Raw genomic sequence first — 18,714 nt, 5'->3', positions numbered from 1 at the left:
AAGGAGGATCCCATAATCGCCCAGGGCTAAAATAATTGTTATTTCTCGTAATGTTCCCAGAAAAGCAGAGGCATTGCAAACCATGGTGTTGGTGTCTGAGTGGCACTTGGAACAAGGCAACACTCTTTTTATAACCCTTGCAAATGGAAAATATCCACACTCTATGTCTCCCAACGGCCATAGGTGAAGTTAGGCTACATTTCACGTTCTCTGTTTACCTTAGCTTTTATGGTGACTTAGGAATGTTTGGTTTATTGTATTTTTGGTACTGTGAGGTTGCTAGAAAATCTGTTAAAACTGAACCATGTTTTGTTTATTGAATTCATTATTACTGTGAAATGTTTAATGTTGTAGAATGCCAGAGCTCACATATGTGTTTTTGTGTTGGTGAAAAGCAAATTTCATAATGATTGCATTAAAATGCTCATTGGCATTAAGATGTTCTTTTTGAGAGTATTGATAAAGCCAATAGGGTGTGGTTCTCAGTAAATGACTAATGAGCATTTCCTTGTGGTAAAGCCAATAGGCTTATGAACTAACATATTGCAGTGAGAGTTAAAGTCTATAGGTCTACTTTCAACATTGTGAGACTCGTTTAGAAGGAATTCCATTTTTGTAACCTTCTTTTTTGTATGTATATGTAGTATTTAGTTGTGTGTATATTAAAGCATGGTTTCATTTCAAAAGGAAAGCACACTGACTGATTTATTGTTATTTGAGGCGTTGCTGAGTTTGTAATGTCTAGCCCCCAGCACCTCCCTGGTCCACTTTAGTTTTGTTCTGTCTTGCTACCCTTCTGATTCAAGTGCTAAATGAGGTACTTAGATCCTTGTTTAAAAATCAACAGTACAGGGGTTTGAGGTCCCCAAAAGTGACAGGCCCTAGCTGACATAATTCAAGCCAAGTAACTCCTGATGGCTCTGATATTTCTCACAATCCTCCTATATGCAATATCTGCCTTTATCTGAAGTAGTGTGGAAGCCATATTGGTCAAGAAGCTAAAGCCACAGCTCCCTTACTGGAAGTTGATCATAGGCGTTTGGTGATCTATTTTTCTAGACTGCATTTTCACCACCTTCCTTGTCACTCCAATCAGTGTCCCAGAAGCAAGTGCAGATTGCTTTGTTCCTCTCTCACCTTTTCTGAGTAGATGCAAAGGTTTTGCCAGAACACTTATGACTCAGAGTACCATTGGTGCATATGGCTTTGCACCAGGGGAAACTAGAAGCCTATATCTGCAGGATCCATACTAGTCAAGACCAGAAGGCCTAAACCTAGAGACTAAAACACCTGTGGGTAGCCACCAGAATAAACGAAAACACAGAAATTAATGAGTAAAGCTGCTGCCGTTATCTGTAAAAGTGCAGCAGAAGAGACTCAAGGAGAGAGTAGGTGTTATGTATCTTTCAATGGTCCTCTTTGCAGGGGGCCTAGACACTTTTTGGTGTACATTTCATTTTTACCAAGTCAACTCATCCACTTCCTTATTGAGATATTGGAAACAGTGATCTTTATTTGCCATCCACTGCAGTTGAAGATTGACCAATGTATCATAGTCCACTTGCACCTTCTACCCCACCTTCACCATATTGCTGCTCTTGCGTCTCCTTTGCCCTTCATCAGTCACCTTTCTTTTTTCTCCTCCCTTGATAAAAACGGGCAAACACTGCGCAGCTCAGCCCTTGATGCCATTTCCCTCCCCACACCAATCACCATTGATTTGGCTGAACCATCCAGCCTGTTCTCTTTGCTTCCATACTTCCCCACTGCTCCTTGTTTGAGTGTTCCTGCCCCTATCCCCGAATGTCCTTTCCTTGCATTGTCCACGGGGTACTCCATGAAGGGTACTTTTTGGCTGGGTAGCATTGTGTTTAGGTTGTGCTTAAGGGCACAGAGTGCAGATTGAGGGTTCATGGAGGGCTCTCCCAGACTAGTGTGTCTCTCCGCTCACTCTGTTACCTTCACATCTGTGGGTGCTTGAGTGGAGTTGGACATAGTGGGCAGCTGGAAAGCTGCAAACCTGCAGCGACTCATTTACCGTGGGCTCAAGGTGGGTAGTGCTGGGAGGAAAGACGCTGGTGCTCTTTTGCTACCCTTGTTGCCTCACTGGGTGCATCTTCTGCACCTTCCTGATCTTGTGCAATTAGCCCGAGCTAGCAGAGCTCTATCACCACAGACTGTACATCAGCAGGGAGATGTGGTTTACTGTTTGTGAGCATGTCCTCTCTGTTATCTTGTGTCACTGATGGGGTATGTGTGCATTTATCTTTTGCTATTGCTGGTCATGCGTATTATGCTCTGTTTGTGTGACATTGCCTTCTTGGAGCTTAAGAAAGCCTTCTCAGTATACAGGAGACAAAACAGTTGGCCAATCTGACAGAAGTTATTTTCTGACAGTAATACGCAAAATTGAGCTAGATGACTAGGGGGCATATCAGCAACGATGCGATATAAAATTATCGCCACTTTTGCGTCCGTTTTCGGGCGAAAAGTGGCAATAATTGTATCGCCTAATTAGTAAGGTCACGCTATCGCTTGAAACCTTTCATTAGCGTCCGGATTCTTAACGCCCAGCTTTGCATCTCTAACGAGATGCAAAGTGGGCATTCCTGACCTGACATGACTGGAGAAATGTCGCTAAGCGACATTTCTCCTATCATCAAGCCCCACGCTATGAAGCATAGCGGCAAGAAAAGTAGCGATAACCCATATTATCGCTACTTTCCTTACGCCTGCTTCAGGACTGACTTTGCCATGATATCCTATGGAAGATGGATATCATGGCTAAGTATGTGAGGCCCTATCATCAAGCTAATGCCAAACTTTGTGAGATTATCACTGGGTTTCCAGTGATAATCTCACGATTGGCAGTTAGCGCTAGGATTTTTATTGCTTTTGAGATAAACATTGCTGATAGCACGCTATCTCAGCGATAAAAATCCACGCTAGCCAGCGATAATTATCCTAGCGCTAAGTGCGCTTAGCGTTAATTATCGCCGGTTGTTGCTGATATGCCCCTAGGAGAATTCAATGTTGAGCAGAGAATGTCCACAGGCACTCAACAAGTTGTATTTTCTGTGTGCGTGGAAGGAGTAGTTATTATGATTTACCAAATGTTAGCCAGTGCCTTTTCCTCAGACGCCGAGTGGGATAATAACGACTCTTTTCTCTGCTTTGCAGCCATCTTCTGACACAGACGCCATGCCTTCTTATGCAACTATCACAATCAACAATGTCATGCACTGGTCTGAAGTGGAAGAAGCGCCAGGGTCCCCGTGCCTGGAGGGGAAGGAATGTCAGAGTTTTTTCTGCTGCATTGAAGACTGCCGGACGGGAACATGGCGGGAGGGGCGCATCCGCATTCACATCTCTCGCCTGGACTCCTACTCCCGCGTTTTCTTCCCCACCGCCTTTCTGCTTTTTAATATTGTTTATTGGATTGCTTATCTCTATCTCTAGTTTCTTCATGACTTTGCTTATAAATAAATCTAACATACTGTACATTATTAAAGTTCTCACTAAATTTAGCAATTTCTTATTTCATTAAAGATTTCTTTCGAAATAAGCTGTGATGGTGCAGTTTGTTGTGGTGTAAACTTTACTGACAGTTGGATTAACTTCCATGGGAGCATTTTGGGACCAACTCTCGTATATTAACACTTTAGAATAACAGGTCACTTCTTACGATTTTGGGAATCTGGGACAAATACAGTTTTGTCCTCTGCGTCTCATCTAGTGACTATCAAGGCATACTGGAACAGTGGCAAGCAGGGCCAGATTGGGACAGAAGATAGTCCCAGGCACCAAATTAAAAGTGCCTCCTATTAGCAAACAAGATAGCTCAAAAAGTGGGTCACATTTCTAGTACAGTCGCGCTGTATATGTGTTTTGCAAAGTATGGCAGACTGCTTGCAGCAGGCAATGTTTGTGTTAATATCAGAAACAACAACAGTAAAAACTGGCCCTCCAGTCGATAATACTGGCCCACAAACAGCCACTAACCGCGGCCGGTACACTGAACCGTCAGGCCAGCTCTTTGGGCTCTACTAGATTTCCCTGTGGGCCAAATGGACCCTGGTGACAAGTTAAATGAGGATTCTATTTCTGAAGATTTAGGCCATGGGCATATGTTGCACAGAAAGATCGTGTGAAACTATTATTTCGGACCACATATTCGACACCATTGTTATAGCGTCGCTATTATAGTGTTAGCCGTTCTAGAAGGGTGTGTACTAGCAACCTAAAAAGTGGGAGAGAATGCCATACACCGTCAAGACATTTGTAGTTCCAAAATATAAATGCTGTGGTTCATGAATAATGTCTTGCATTAATTCTTTGATATAGCCAACATGTACATGAAAAACGTAGAGCACAAAAAGACAACACGCATTGATAATGACTATAGTTAGGGCTTATAAATGAAAGTCTTATCTCTGTCACTGATGGGTTTACACACTCAATAAGCTTTCATACATGTGCCCTGTCACTCATCCTTGCACATATACCTCCATTCTTCCACCTACTGACTATTTCTTGCAATCACCTATAGCCTCAATAAAACACACACAAACTCAATAATATATACAAGATAAATAAAAAAAATAAAAGTAGAAAAGAAACAAAATGTTGCTTCTTAAACCTGGCATGCAGATGATTGCAATTACAAATACAACTAAACTAAACATTGGGTGGCTATCTTGCGATGCTATTGTACATAGTGTGTCATTGTTTTAGTTCAAGCATGGCTGCCATGTTTAGGAACAACATGTTGGGCATTTTGAAAGGATGAAACAATGATATATTATGCACAATACCATTCCATGATGATTGCCTTTTTTTGATGCACTGGCTGTGCACTGTAATTAAAATGAGCAGCCAAAATGCAGGCAGTTAGCACTTTCTAGGTAGCTGTAGTATGATGAAAGAAATGAAAATAAAAACCAGAACGGAAGAAATGGAAAGGTACTTATAAAAGCAAGAAATAGAAAACTAAAGGAGAGACCCACAGCCCTAACACTGATGCACACGTTCAGGCAAACGCCATCATTCACGGGGCAAGAGAGCCAATGGCTGAGGTGAGCTGACTATTGCCCCATGCTGTTTTCTATTATCAATGCTTTTAAATAATACATTAAAAGGGTTTGAGGCATAGTATCGGGCCACGTGACTCTCTCAGGAAGGACGCTCTTCGGCGATAAAGAAAATCTTAAGAGGACAAAATTCAAAGTCAAAACCATAAATGTGTTATTTTAAAAAAAAAATGTTATTAACTGTCATTCAGTAGGAAAAAATAGATTCAAATCAGCATCAATAATGTATCAAATAAAGCAACTGTGGATGGTAATAACAGAAGGTTGCCTCCAAAGCAAGTAAACAGCCATAACCAAAATATAATTCAACAAAGAACTAGCATAACTGTGCTCAGATCAAGAGTCAAGAAGAGTCTAAATATAAATCATGCAAGACGAATTGCATAAAGTATGCCTCTGTGAAAAGTTCCGAAAGTCTAAGTATACATCAAACAGACTAACCTGCGCAGTTCAAAAAGCAGGAAAAGTCTCCATGTATCAATCAGCCAACAGACCAATGTGAAGCCTGTCTTCAAGAAAAGTAAGCAAAAGGTCTGGCACAAATAGGACACATTTTATGGGTTTCAGGCAGTGAAAAACCACATACTTGACATGATGAGATTTAGCATCAAAGAGCTGTACTAACAAGGATCTATAAAATGAACCAATCAACAAGGAGGAAGTTAGGTTAAATTCAATAAGACACATTTACCCCACAAATAAGGGCAATGACATTGCATGAATAAAGAAAACAAAATGCAATAAACCATTTAAGCAGTGAATGAAGCACAATTGTGGCCTGAGTAGAAGGCCCTTAGACTATTGTTTTTTTTGCACATCTCCTGAAAACCGCTTCCTTCTCAAGGAATGTAAAAAGGTGCATTTTATTTCCAACTTCTGCAGCATTGCACCATGTAAAATGGACCTATTTCATTTATTTTTTAAACTAAAAAATAACTCAAACAGAGACATGAAGTTGAAAGGCCATTTATGGAAAACATACACAACATTTTTTGTCTATGAATGTAAAGTTCAAGCCGGGGCAAGGTGGCTGAGGCCTAGAAATGTTGACTTAGCTCTATTGATCCTAGCTTAACAACAGCTAAATAAAGCATTTATTATAATTAGTAAGAATCCTATCACAGCTGTCCCCACTGATGATTCCTCATCGTCACCAAACTACCCTATTCTACAACTCATCATCAGTCATTCCTCGTTTCTCCAGCTTTGTCTTCTCTGAGATTTCAGCTTATCAAATACCTTTGGTTTGGAGTTGTCCATTTCAACCTCCTTCTTTTCCCTTTTCTGGTTGTTTTCTTCTTTCCCCAATCACTTTTCAAACCACCCTTAAAGCAAATGACCTTTACAATTTTGATATTGGTATAGACAAATTAGACTTAAAATAAGTGTTAACATGGGTGTAAGTCTTCTTTAGTGAGCCACCAACCACACCACCATACCCTTCACCAATCTTTACAAATCATTTCCCCCGCAATGTCAAATATTATTTATATTATTATTATATTTATTAATTCCCATGTTTTTTTTTATCAAGGAACACTTCCAATCTTAATTACACAGCACACACCAACTTTCTTTGCTAGTAAGATATCTGATGAAGCACATGTTGTATAACTATTGCACAAATGGTTACCATCTCCTCATTAATTTGAGCCAATGCACCTGCAGTATTAGTAGCCAAATTAGCCACTAAATTAAACAACTTTCTATTTTCACTCTGTTCAACACCACATTAATAGGGGGAATCAACAGACCAAAGAGTTCCAGAAGCACTTGACCAAAATCCATGTTTCACTTTTTTAAGACTCACACTACTTGTTTCATTTACATTATTAGTCTGGTATATCTGGGATAAAACTAGTGCTATGTAGCATGAACCTAACACATTACTTGGAATGTTAAAATAAGCTGTTTAACACAAATGTGATAAATACCTCTAAATTCACTATTAACTATATAATTATGACTACACTCACTTGTTCCAAACATTATTGAAACATCCCCTTCATCACTTAACTCTCACATCATACATGTAACTCCCTTAGTCTCTTGAGCATTCCTAAAACTATGATGTATCTGGGAACTACTAGATCTAGATGAAAGTTTATTCCTCTAAATTACATTTTCCATTTCTTAAACAGCATTTTTACTAATTCTCACTCTCTGACTTTAAATTCTGTAATTAAGTTGTGATCTGTGCTGGTTATTTTCATTCATAAATTATTAAGCAAAACAGGAGGTCCCTCTTTTCCCTACATTGCAGCCAAAACCTGGAACAACCTTCCCCATTGCATCACAACCTTTCCATCTCTACTCAAACTCTGCAAGAAACTGAGGACCTGGCTGTTCAACTAGGAGCTCTTATCGCCCTACTCATCTGCTCTAACACCTGGATATGTCCTCAGTTGATAAGTGCTCTATATAAATCCTCATAAGATACAATTCACACTCCTTTTATCAGTACTATTAGCATTTAAATTATAGACCATATTTGGTTGGTTATATTTATTAGCGGGAAACAAATTATCAATTTCAGGCAGCAGTTCTAAACAAAGTTCAGAATCCACTCCAAATTATTCAAATAAATTCTGTCCCAAAAAAATAGACATATAAACACTACATGCCAAGCCATAAGAAAGAGGAAGATGTATACATGTAAAACCACCTGAAACAGAAGAGGGTAAGTATGCGTATATGTAACAATTATATATTTTCATTATTGACCTATATTCCCATAGCAAACTAGAGTAGGTATTTTCTCCCAATTGTTTTTAGAACTATCTCTATGATCTAACCTTCTGTCTCTGGTAAAAGTTATTATGTTGTGATACATTTTTGTTATTTGAAGCATACCTGATTGGATAATACAGACACACTAATATACCAATTAAAATTAATGAAATTAAAATCATAAAAACTATTTTTAGAAACAGGCAAAATTGTTGTTTACAGGTTGTTTACAGGTAGCCATCTACTTTCTAGAAACAAGTCGTTATCAAAAACATTAGGAAAATCCAAATCTCGCAACAAGGTGCAAAATTTCAAGGATTCCTAAAAATTGTTAGCAATTGGATGTAAGTAATTTCAATTTTTCAAAAGTAAGCTGATGCAAGCAGATGCAGACCTATATTTCAGCACTTCAGCTCATAAAGTTCAATGCAGGCACAAAACTATCATCAGCTCAATACCCAAGGTTCAAAATGAATCTTCTTCATACAAGGCCGTTTCTATTAGATATTTGGGCATCAACAAAAATCTCTAACTAAGGGACCAATTTATATGTTAGTAGAAAGGGTACTACTTTGCAACAGCAATGGAGTACTCTTTCAGCCAACTAATTGGTCCATGTACAAGATGCGGGTAGACAATTTATATAATAGCAGCGGAGACTACTCCATCTCTGATGTGGTTATACCACTCCGATGGCCCAAGAGTGTAAGGGCCACTGGAGGATTACCTTTATGTCCACTCACCTAATTTAGATGAGCGCACTTATAGGTCAGTTTTCACTGCCGGGAAAACCCCGATAATAAGGGGCAGTGAAAACTGCAAATTGCCCCACGCCATGGGAGATAACTCCCATAGTGAGGGGTATTTTTATTTATTTTTTAAACAAAACACGAAAGCAGTATTTTGCTTTTGAAAAAAACAAATTAACGTTACCATACGTCTCTGTCTTGTTTGACGGAGCCAAACAGGAAAGGTACAATACATTGGCAGGAACTGTATTGATAGTGGTTTCTGTCAATCCTTGAAATGTCTGCTGGCTCAACAGACATTTCAAAATTTGATCATCGTGGCTCTTGCCACGTTTAAAATCGTGTTCTAATCCTTAAATCAAAGAGATATTTGAGTGCACACTATGAACAATCAAAAATTGTCTTTTCAAAGATTCTTACAAAATTCATTTCCATTACTCCATCAGGAAATTATTAATTGTTGAATACCTCATTCTCAGTTCATTGCTATTTGTGGAGGTTCCTCAAAAAGAAATTGATTATCTCTCTGATTAATGTCCCTTTCTTCTGGTGTTATCTTCGCCGAATATGCCCCTCAAGGAGCATTGTATTTCTTGTTTGTCACTCTTACTTGTATTTATTTCTTAATTTTAAGATTTTTATAATCCCTGTCATTCAGATCTGTCACTATTTCGGCTGATTTTTCTCCAATTTATTTCAGACTTTCAACTCTTTGCAACACTAATTTTCCTTCTCTCACTCCTTCAGATCAATTAGCTTGTATCAAGCTTTCATCTTCAGTCACTGCTTCAATTGCTTTATTTCATCTTGAGGTTTGAACAAATTGGGCTGCTCTTGGGGTTTTCAAAGTTTTAGTTTTTGAAGTTTGATTTTCTTGTTATTGATTTTGTTCTTCTTGAACTCTCTGTTCTCCCCCCTCAGAAGCCATCAGCAAAGTAGAGTCTAACACTGCGCAGCAGGTTGTGTCACCACTTCATTGAACATCTTCACTCTCTTCGTATGAGATACATGAATCCAGTGTAGGAAACTTCCACACTTGACAGCAGTGCTCGGCATGAATATCTCCTGAAATTGACCTTTTCACTGAGGTTCTAGACAATTTTTGTGAATATGTTTCTTCACCAGGACCCAGTCAGCAGGATATAGATCATGGGAGAGCTTTTCACCTGTTGAAGGTGTAGCCAAATTCACTTGGTGTGAAATAGAGCATATCAAATCAGTCAAATATGTTGTATTCCAGAATCAGGTCATCTTATCATTTAGTATTCACAAGTGCAGCTGAAAGAATCCTAGTAATAATTATAGCTCACGCTGTCAACACTTAATGCGAACCAGGCCTGTAGTCTTGTTAGGTGTGCTTCTCACACTCAGCAGAACTAAGGGAAGGTCATCTGGCCATTTCAATGCTGTCAACAAAGATAGCTCGGCCAACTTTGCTTTTGTTTCACAGTTGACCTTTCTACAATTTCTGATGCTTCTGAGTGATATCCATAAGGGAATTACAATGCATGAAACTCTCCTAACCTTGTTTTTAATTAGTTCCTCTATCTGACCCTATAAAAATTGGCAAACCAAATCTAGTGGTCAACTCCCTTAATAAAAAGCTTGGGTACAGTGAGGACATCACATCTTCTATTTGGGTATGCTTCCACCCACCTACTGAACAAGTAAACCAACACTAGGATATTGCTCAGGGGTATTTCAACACAATCTATTTGTGATCTAATAAACTGAGCTCCTCATTGGTCAAAATAATTCCTGACAACATTTTCCTGCTGGCCGGATACACATATTTGACACAAATTACCTGCAATAGTACCAAAATGGCGCTTGAACCAAAATGTCTTAAATGTCCTAACCATAGTATCCTGTAGGTCCATATAAGTACCATTGACAACAACTTCTAATCTGGCAATACAAATCTTTCACCATTCAATTTCCATACACCATCTTTATCTTTTAAACATCTTACTTTCTCCCACCTTTTTTTTCATCCTCTTGTGCTTCATTTTGTAGTTCCCTAACATCATCAGGAGACTGAACTGAATTTGACAAAAATACTATAGTCATAAAAGCACAGTATTTCACAACTTCATCTGCAAGATTATTACGTATGGAATCCATGTCATCTCCCCTCTTGTGTAAGCCACATTAAAAAAAAGCAATTTTCTTTGGAAATTTTAAAGCCTACATCAAATTTATAATTTGTGGCAAATTTTAATATAGATGTGACATATAGATGTGACAGCAGATGGCACAAACCCCTGCTTGACATCAGTTGGCCATAGTCATGGACCACTCTAAAACTGTACTAGCTATCTGTGTGGATTGTAACATTCAAACCATAGGCCGTACAGCATGCATTTTTAATTGCAATAAATGCTGCTGCTTGTGCTGAAGTTACATTACATAAGCATGATATTTCACCGATAGATGCTATTGCACAAACTGCATCTGCTGCTGGAAGCGATCCATAATGGCCTCTCAAACAAGAATCATCCATAAATAAAATCAAAATAGCCAATTTCAGAGGTGCCTCCTAAATATCTGGTCTTGGTTTGGTGTATAACTCTGTCACATCAGTGCAATTCTGATAATTTTCATCTTTTTCATTACCAAGTTCCTTCTTTGGCAATGGTAGAAGTGTTGCAGAGTCTGGGTACTGCAACATTTAACTGAAATGTTCTCTGGCACCAGAAGTATTTGCTTATATTTAGTTAAAAGGCTATTTGTAAAAATATGTGTGTGTGTACGAGTGAACAATGTCTCAACTCACTTTGAGCAATTGTCATAGAAGTCACAGCAATGCTCTTCATGCACCCCAGGATGACAGTGATGGCCACAGGCTGTAAAGTAGCAGACAAAATATGCAATAGACTGTTTCCCTCCTCTATGTTGCTGTGCAAGGACAGAAAGGGCACACCTTGCACTAACATGACAAAATAAAGGTGTACTTTCTGTATACCCTTGTGGGATTCTACTTTGTAATTTGAGCACAAAAAGAGTTTGACTCTCCTCGTGAAGATGAACTTAGACACAAGTCAATTACTCCACTCTCCATCAATAGCCGAAATCCGAAAAATTTTACTTCAGGATTTGATATCGCAGGACAACCTGAGAATACTATTTCATTCATTTTGCGTAAATCCTGCAAAATTTCTAAGATTCTCTATTCCTGTCAAATTCATTACATAATCCAAGAATTACATTAGCTCCCTGGTGCTTGTTTTAGAATACCCTGCTCAATCATCTGATCAATAACAGATGACATGTCCTCTTCTGCTTGACAAGTACGTTTATATTGATGAGGATACACTGAATTTGGTTGCACAGTGAGCTGCATTGGCTTTACACTTTTTGTCAACCAATTTCTTTTCCTACAAACTCTCACACTTATTTATCCATATATGTCCTAAATCTATAGATAAGTCTATAACTGTGAGAACTGGGAAAATATCAATTCTCACATTTTTTTGATTCTATATTAAACCCCAAATCGTCTTCCTTCATCTGAATGTGACACAATCCAGTGCACAGTAAATTACTCTGTTAAGTTTACATACTAGACTGTTTCCCAAAATATTAACTGGACTCATCTCACTGATTATGAATTCATGATAATTTATAGTGGAACTAACTTATTAGTCACCTGTTTATTTCAAATGCCTATGACTTAGACTGCTCTTCTTGAAAGGGGTGGTTGGGGAACACCCTTTGGCCTAACAGTGGAGTGGGTAGCACCTGTATCGATTAAACATTACACTGGATGGCCATTTACTTCTCCTTCCACAAAATAATTATCCTCTTCTACCTCTAGGGCTGCACCATTCATGCAAACCTGCTCTCCTTTCAGAATCAGCCGTTGTATCTGATTCAGTCCAGTAGGAACTCCGGGCCATATTATCAAGGACCGGCGATAACATTATCGCCACTTTAGCGGCAGGAAACTGCCGCTAAAGCGGGGATAATGGGCTTGATAATATGCCCTTGTGAATTCCCATAGAAGCCATGTTGGTAGCAGCAAATGGTGGAATATTGTCATTAATCGGAACATGTTTTTGTTGAATTCTGAAATTTTAATGATATAATGTGTTTGTTGTTGCATGACTGGAGCTGACGGCAAATTCCCATTGAACTTCCATGGATTCTGCATTTTCTGCATAGAGGCCACAAAGACTGAGACTATTGACTTTGTCATCTCATTCCGTGTCTTCTGATTCATATTCTGCTGCATTTGGGGAACCATTTGTGTGACTCATTTTGCAATCTATTTAGATAAAAACTACAATTCTGTTTCCAGTGTCTATATTTCCCACGGATGTGACTTTGTGATTTCTAATCTGTGTATTATTATTCACATTTTTCATCTTAGAATTTGTAAATAAATCCTCTCCGTCGAGGGCCACCATTTCTATCCTGAACAATTTTCACATCATGGCCTTGTGCCTTAGCACCTACAACACCACGACCACCACCAGTTGCCTTAAAACCACTATGACCACATGTTTGAAAAACCTAGATTGAGCTACCATTATTTTCTCCTTTATTGATTTCTTTTTTAGCATTGCAACAGTTATCACAATACTTTGTATAGTCAAGGATGTTGTCTAACGATTTCGCATGCTAACAAATTAAACTTTGCTGGATATGTGCAATGCTCTCTGGACAAAATTTCATTACAAATGAAACTACAGAAGTAATTCCAGAAACACTCTCTTTCATTGATTCTTCCGCTCCAGTATATTTTCCTTAAGTCAGTATCATTTTCTCATAATATGAATGCACTGGACCTTTCACCATTCTCGTGATTTTTGACCAGTTAACTTGTTTCTGGGGAACTTTTGTTTCAAATGCTCAATAACATAATTTGATTTTTGCATCAAGGTGGAAGAAGGCTTATTGTGAGGGGATTGGCACAGTGACTGTTCTTCTGGCCATTACTCTCAGGCCCGAGTTGTATGGCACCTCAATTGAAAATAAAGCATTCAAATATGTCCAAAGTACTTTTGAAATGATCACAGTGCTCGTGACCTCTGTATATCACTTCTCGTCTCCACTCTGAGCTTTGGGTAATTCTTTGTAAATGTGTAAAGATCACTCTTTGACCGAGGTGCAAGTATATATGTTCCTCTCTGTACTTACCTAAATGGAAACTCTTTTTCAACAACCACTTTGCATTCAGAATCACTAACATTCACTTTTTTCTTTGTGCTACTCTTTTTTGACATCCCAGGCTTATCAGGTGGTTCCATCCATTCGTCTAAATAACATTATTCCATTCTCTAATAGTGTCTGATAAGTCTGTGCAATTTTATTTCAAGGTTCTGGTATTCTAATTCATTAAGTCAAATTCTATTTTGTTTTTAATCCACTTTTAATTATTTTGCCAACTCCTCGAGTTTCAGAAATGCACAAGGAGTACTTTTCCAGCTTCTGCATCCAAAATATGAATTTGTTTTTATTATACATTGAGATTTTGTCACCATAAGTTCCTGTTTCGGCCATGATTTCCACATCCCCTTTTGTTTGAAAGTATTAATCTCCATCACTTTCATCTCACATCGTGAAGACCACCTAGATTCTGTCTCACCTCTCTTCACACTGGACTCTCCTACTCTTATCTCTTCCGCTTTCACTTATAATAATACTCGTTATATGGAGGTGGTCTCACTTCAGACAATTTTAGGTCTATAAGCTCATCCTTTCATTATTTTCCCTCTCATTCTTTTTCAAATGTTTGCTTTCACTTATGTCATCTTCAGCAGCGACCCACTCAGGTAAGCGTGGTGGGGTAGGGCAGGGTGCAGAAGGGGGGAAGCCGACGGATGACGGAATAAGTATTACATATTTATATAATTATACCTATTTTGTCGTCTGTTGGATTTCCCACTGCCGCACCTCGCTCTGCCTGACTGCCCCATTGCGCTTACCGGCCACCGCTGGTCATCTTTTGGTATTTTTGTCCAATGCACAAAGGTAAAGTTAGACCAAAAGTATAACTTCACTCCTTTTTCGATATTCACAAAGGTAAGTTACTACTAGTAACCTAGTAACTTTACTACTAGTAAGTTTACTGTTAGAAACTTTAATACTACTAACCTTACTACTAGTAAGTTTACCAGTAGTAAAGTTACTAGTAGTAACTTACCTTTCGGAGTTCCGAAAAGAGTTAAAATTAGACTTTTGGTCTAAATTTACCTTTGTGAATCGGGCTCCTTGTCTGCAAGATTTCATGAAATAAGTAATGCTCTACGGGCTGTAACACAGTATGCATCTGAAACAATGTTTTGCAATGAACCAATTAGGACTAGAGATTTTATCATTGGCTTAGAACCATCAGGTGTACCGTAATAAAATTACAAATATTTTCAAATTACAGTTGTAAAAACAATTTAAAATCTACTCTAAGATACTCTGGGCCCGATTCACAGAACTAACTTAAGACAAAATCCTAAACTTACTACCATTTTGGTATTCACAGAAGGCACTTACTCATTTTGGTATTCACAGAAGGCACTTACTCATTTCGGTATTCACAGAAGTTAGGAGTCCTAACTTTAGGACTCCTAAATGCCTTCTGTGAATACCGAAAGTCTTAAAATTAGGATTTTTCTCAGTTTAGTAGTAGTATAGTTAGGACTCCTAACTTTAGGACTCCTAAATGCCTTCTGTGAATACCGAAAGTCTTAAAATTAGGATTTTTCTTAATTTAGTAGTCCTAAGTTTAGGACTCCTAACTTTAGGACTCCTAAATGCCTTCTGTGAATACCGAAAGTCTTAAAATTAGGATTTTTCTCAGTTTAGTAGTAGTATAGTTAGGACTCCTAACTTTAGGACTCCTAAATGCCTTCTGTGAATACCGAAAGTCTTAAAATTAGGATTTTTCTCAATTTAGTAGTCCTAAATTTAGGACTCCTAACTTTAGGACTCCTAAATGCCTTCTGTGAATACCGAAAGTCTTAAAATTAGGATTTTTCTCAGTTTAGTAGTAGTATAGTTAGGACTCCTAACTTTAGGACTCCTAAATGCCTTCTGTGAATACCGAAAGTCTTAAAATTAGGATTTTTCTCAATTTAGTAGTCCTAAATTTAGATTTAGGACTACTAAATTGAGAAAAATCCTAATTTTAAGACTTTCGGTATTCACAGAAGGCATTTAGGAGTCCTAAATTTAGGAGTCCTAACTATACTACTACTAAACTGAGAAAAATCCTAATTTTAAGACTTTCGGTATTCACAGAAGGCATTTAGGAGTCCTAAAGTTAGGACTCATAACTTCTGTGAATACCGAAATGAGTAAGTGCCTTCTGTGAATACCAAAATGAGTAAGTGCCTTCTGTGAATACCAAAATGTTAGTAAGTTTAGGATTTTGTCTTAAGTTAGTTCTGTGAATCGGACTCTCTAAGAGGGCCTAACAAAGATTATCTCAGTGCAAATCTTCATCCCCAATGGGTTGCCCAAGTGAATCACCAACACCAACAACTTTGCCTACTACGGTAATCATTTATATTCCATGTACCATAATATTTTCTTACAGGTTTTAGCACAGGGTAATCAGTCCACCTTAAAAACATATTGCCTTTAACACAGGCTTTTTGCAATAAGCAAGTCAAGCTTAATAGCTAACCTATGGAACCTGACATAACTTTTCTCAATTAACTGAGAGGGACTTTAGCCTGTACCACTGGCTTAACATTGTAACCAGCACAGGCCTACAGATGTGCTCATAAGCTAGTAACCTTCATGCATATGGCTATAAAAATATAAATATGTAAAAAATTGCAGGTGGCAAAAGTATACAAACTGTATTGAAATGGCCTAACAAAGAATATGAAGGCCACAGGAAGCATTCAAATGGTTCAACATGGATTTGAAAACTCTAAAACTCCAGGGACGTCAAGCCAAATGGAAATGGCGTAAAAGGTACTCAGTAGAAAAGACAAAACAGTACATTGCAAGTTTAAGTACTTACAAAAGCGCTATTTTGGTGGCTAAGAAATCTTTCTACACTAACATGGTATTTAACTCTAACAATAGATCAAAATACATTTTCAAGATTGTGAAGGAATTATCAAATCCCGGTCGTGTGATTTTGCCCAAGATTGCTACCCAGAAATTTTGTGATGATCTGAACTCCTTTTTTGTGGAAAAAATTAAAAAGATTCAAAACTCTATTGATTGCAGCAATTATAGACCAGATAACCATTTGGTCTTCTCTAACTCCTCCTTCTTGACTTCCCTTCCTGATCTAGATAAGAAATCCTTTTGGGATCTTGTAGTGAAGGTTAAATCAGGTTCCCCTAAAGAGGAATGCCCCCTCCATATCTTAAAAGCTATCAGGCATTCCCAGACACTATTTGTGAATTCCTTAAACGTTCCCTTTCCCAAGGTATGGTGCCATCTGTCTTTCAGGCAGCAGTGGTTATCCCACTGCAGAAAAAGCAAGGTACGGATCCTCATAAGCTTGAGAATTATAGACCCATATATATTCTCCCTTTGACGGCTAAACTATTGGAAACCCACGTAGCCAGTTGCCTCAGCTCTTTTTTAGAAGCCACCAACTTTCTGGACACTCATCATGCAGGTTTCCATCCATTACATTCTACTGAATCTGTCATTCTATCTGTCCTAGATGATCTCAAATGGCAGGCAGATGTAGACTTCACTCAGGCGCTGCTCCTCCTAGACCTGTTTGTGGCTTTTGACACCGTGAACCACAATATTTTGTTGGATCGCATCACTGCAGCAGGCTTGGGGGGCTCTGCTCTGGACTGGTTCAGATCTTTTTTAGAGGGCTGCACGCAATCAGTGTGGCTCTCCTTCTACAAATCCAGCAATGTAGATATGAAGTGTGGTGTTCCTCAAGGTTCTTCCCTTTCACCGGTGATTTTTAATGTTTATATTCACCCTCTCACAGAAGAGGGTTAGGATATACAATTATGCTGATGACATGCAGCTAATTTTTTCCATCAAGGATTCGACGGCATCAGAGGTCTTTGTTAGGAGCTCCATGGTGTTCATCAAAAATTGGATGAATAATAACCAATTAAAACCGAATTCAGAGAAAACTGAAATAATTGTTCCAAGAAATAAACATTTACACTGGACACCTTCTCATTGGCCTTTCGAGCTCGGTGTGGTGCCACTTCCTAAACCAGTGATTAAGATTAAAATTGACTCAGATCTCTCTTTGAACACGCAGATCAGCTCAGTTTCTCTGCTTGCTTCTTCCAACTTAGAAAGCTGCATAAGATCAGGAGATTTTTCAGCAAAGAAGCCAACATTCAAATTGTTATTGCCTTGATTCTATCTGAAATCAATTATGGCAACGTACTGTATCTTGGCCTTACACAAAACCAGAAATATCGTTTACAGATGATCCAGAATCAAGCAGCAAGAATCATCTATCAGAGGGACAGATGATGCCACATTAGCCCGCTATTGAAAGATCTCCACTGGCTCCCGGTGGAGCAGCGAGCTGTGTTCAAAGCAGGCTGTATTCTTTTTAGAGCTATTCGTGGAACTGGACCCAGTTTTATCTCCTCGAGAGTCAGCAAGTACCTACCCCAGCGCGTTCTGAGATCTATGCACCTGAACCTTTTGGTAGTGCCCAGATTCAGATGCAAACACACTGGTGGGACTCGGTTCTCTATTTTTGGCCCAAAGTTCTGGAACTCACTGCCGACCTCATTGAAACTTGAGGAAGATTATTTGCGGTTTAGGAAACAGCTCAAGACCTGGCTGTTTACACTACCTTACTACTAGTCTGCCTCTGGCCTGATCCGTCCCTTCTCAGACTTTAGCGCCAAGAGACCTGCTGGTGAACGTGCGCTCACATAAATACCCACATAAAATAACAGAATATCACTTTGAAAATCTTCTACTCCCAGTGTTTTCAGATGAGGTAACCACCACTAAAACTCTTCTAATATTTCATGTACCAGAATATGAGTCTGCTGACTGTAACACAGTGTGATTACAATCCACAATTAAAAATATTAGCAAATGATTTTCGCAGTAAATTAATCAGGCCTACTGCATCTGAAATAACATTTTGCCTACTGTCTTTGTCATAACAAATTCACAATAAACCAATCGGACCTATGGCTCTGGACATAACATTTACTAGTGAACCAGCCAGGGCT

General features: G+C 38.6%; 1 protein-coding gene across 1 annotated transcript in view; it reads left to right on the top strand.

The window, feature by feature from the left end:
• The window catches only part of LOC146829043 (gamma-aminobutyric acid receptor subunit gamma-4-like), a 2,063,907-nt gene extending 2,060,342 nt beyond the window's left edge, over positions 1 to 3,565 (top strand). The window contains exon 9 of the mRNA XM_085607669.1: positions 3,181 to 3,565. Within this exon, the coding sequence (XP_085463795.1) occupies positions 3,181 to 3,459 (279 nt within the window). The 3' untranslated portion in view covers positions 3,460 to 3,565. The remainder of the gene's footprint in view (positions 1 to 3,180) is intronic.
• Positions 3,566 to 18,714: the final 15,149 nt, after the last annotated feature.

Source organism: Triturus cristatus, chromosome 5_2 (genome assembly GCF_964204655.1).
Source record: "Triturus cristatus chromosome 5_2, aTriCri1.1, whole genome shotgun sequence".
Classification (NCBI taxonomy): Eukaryota; Metazoa; Chordata; class Amphibia; order Caudata; family Salamandridae; genus Triturus; species Triturus cristatus.
This window is presented reverse-complemented; position numbering and strand designations above follow the sequence as displayed.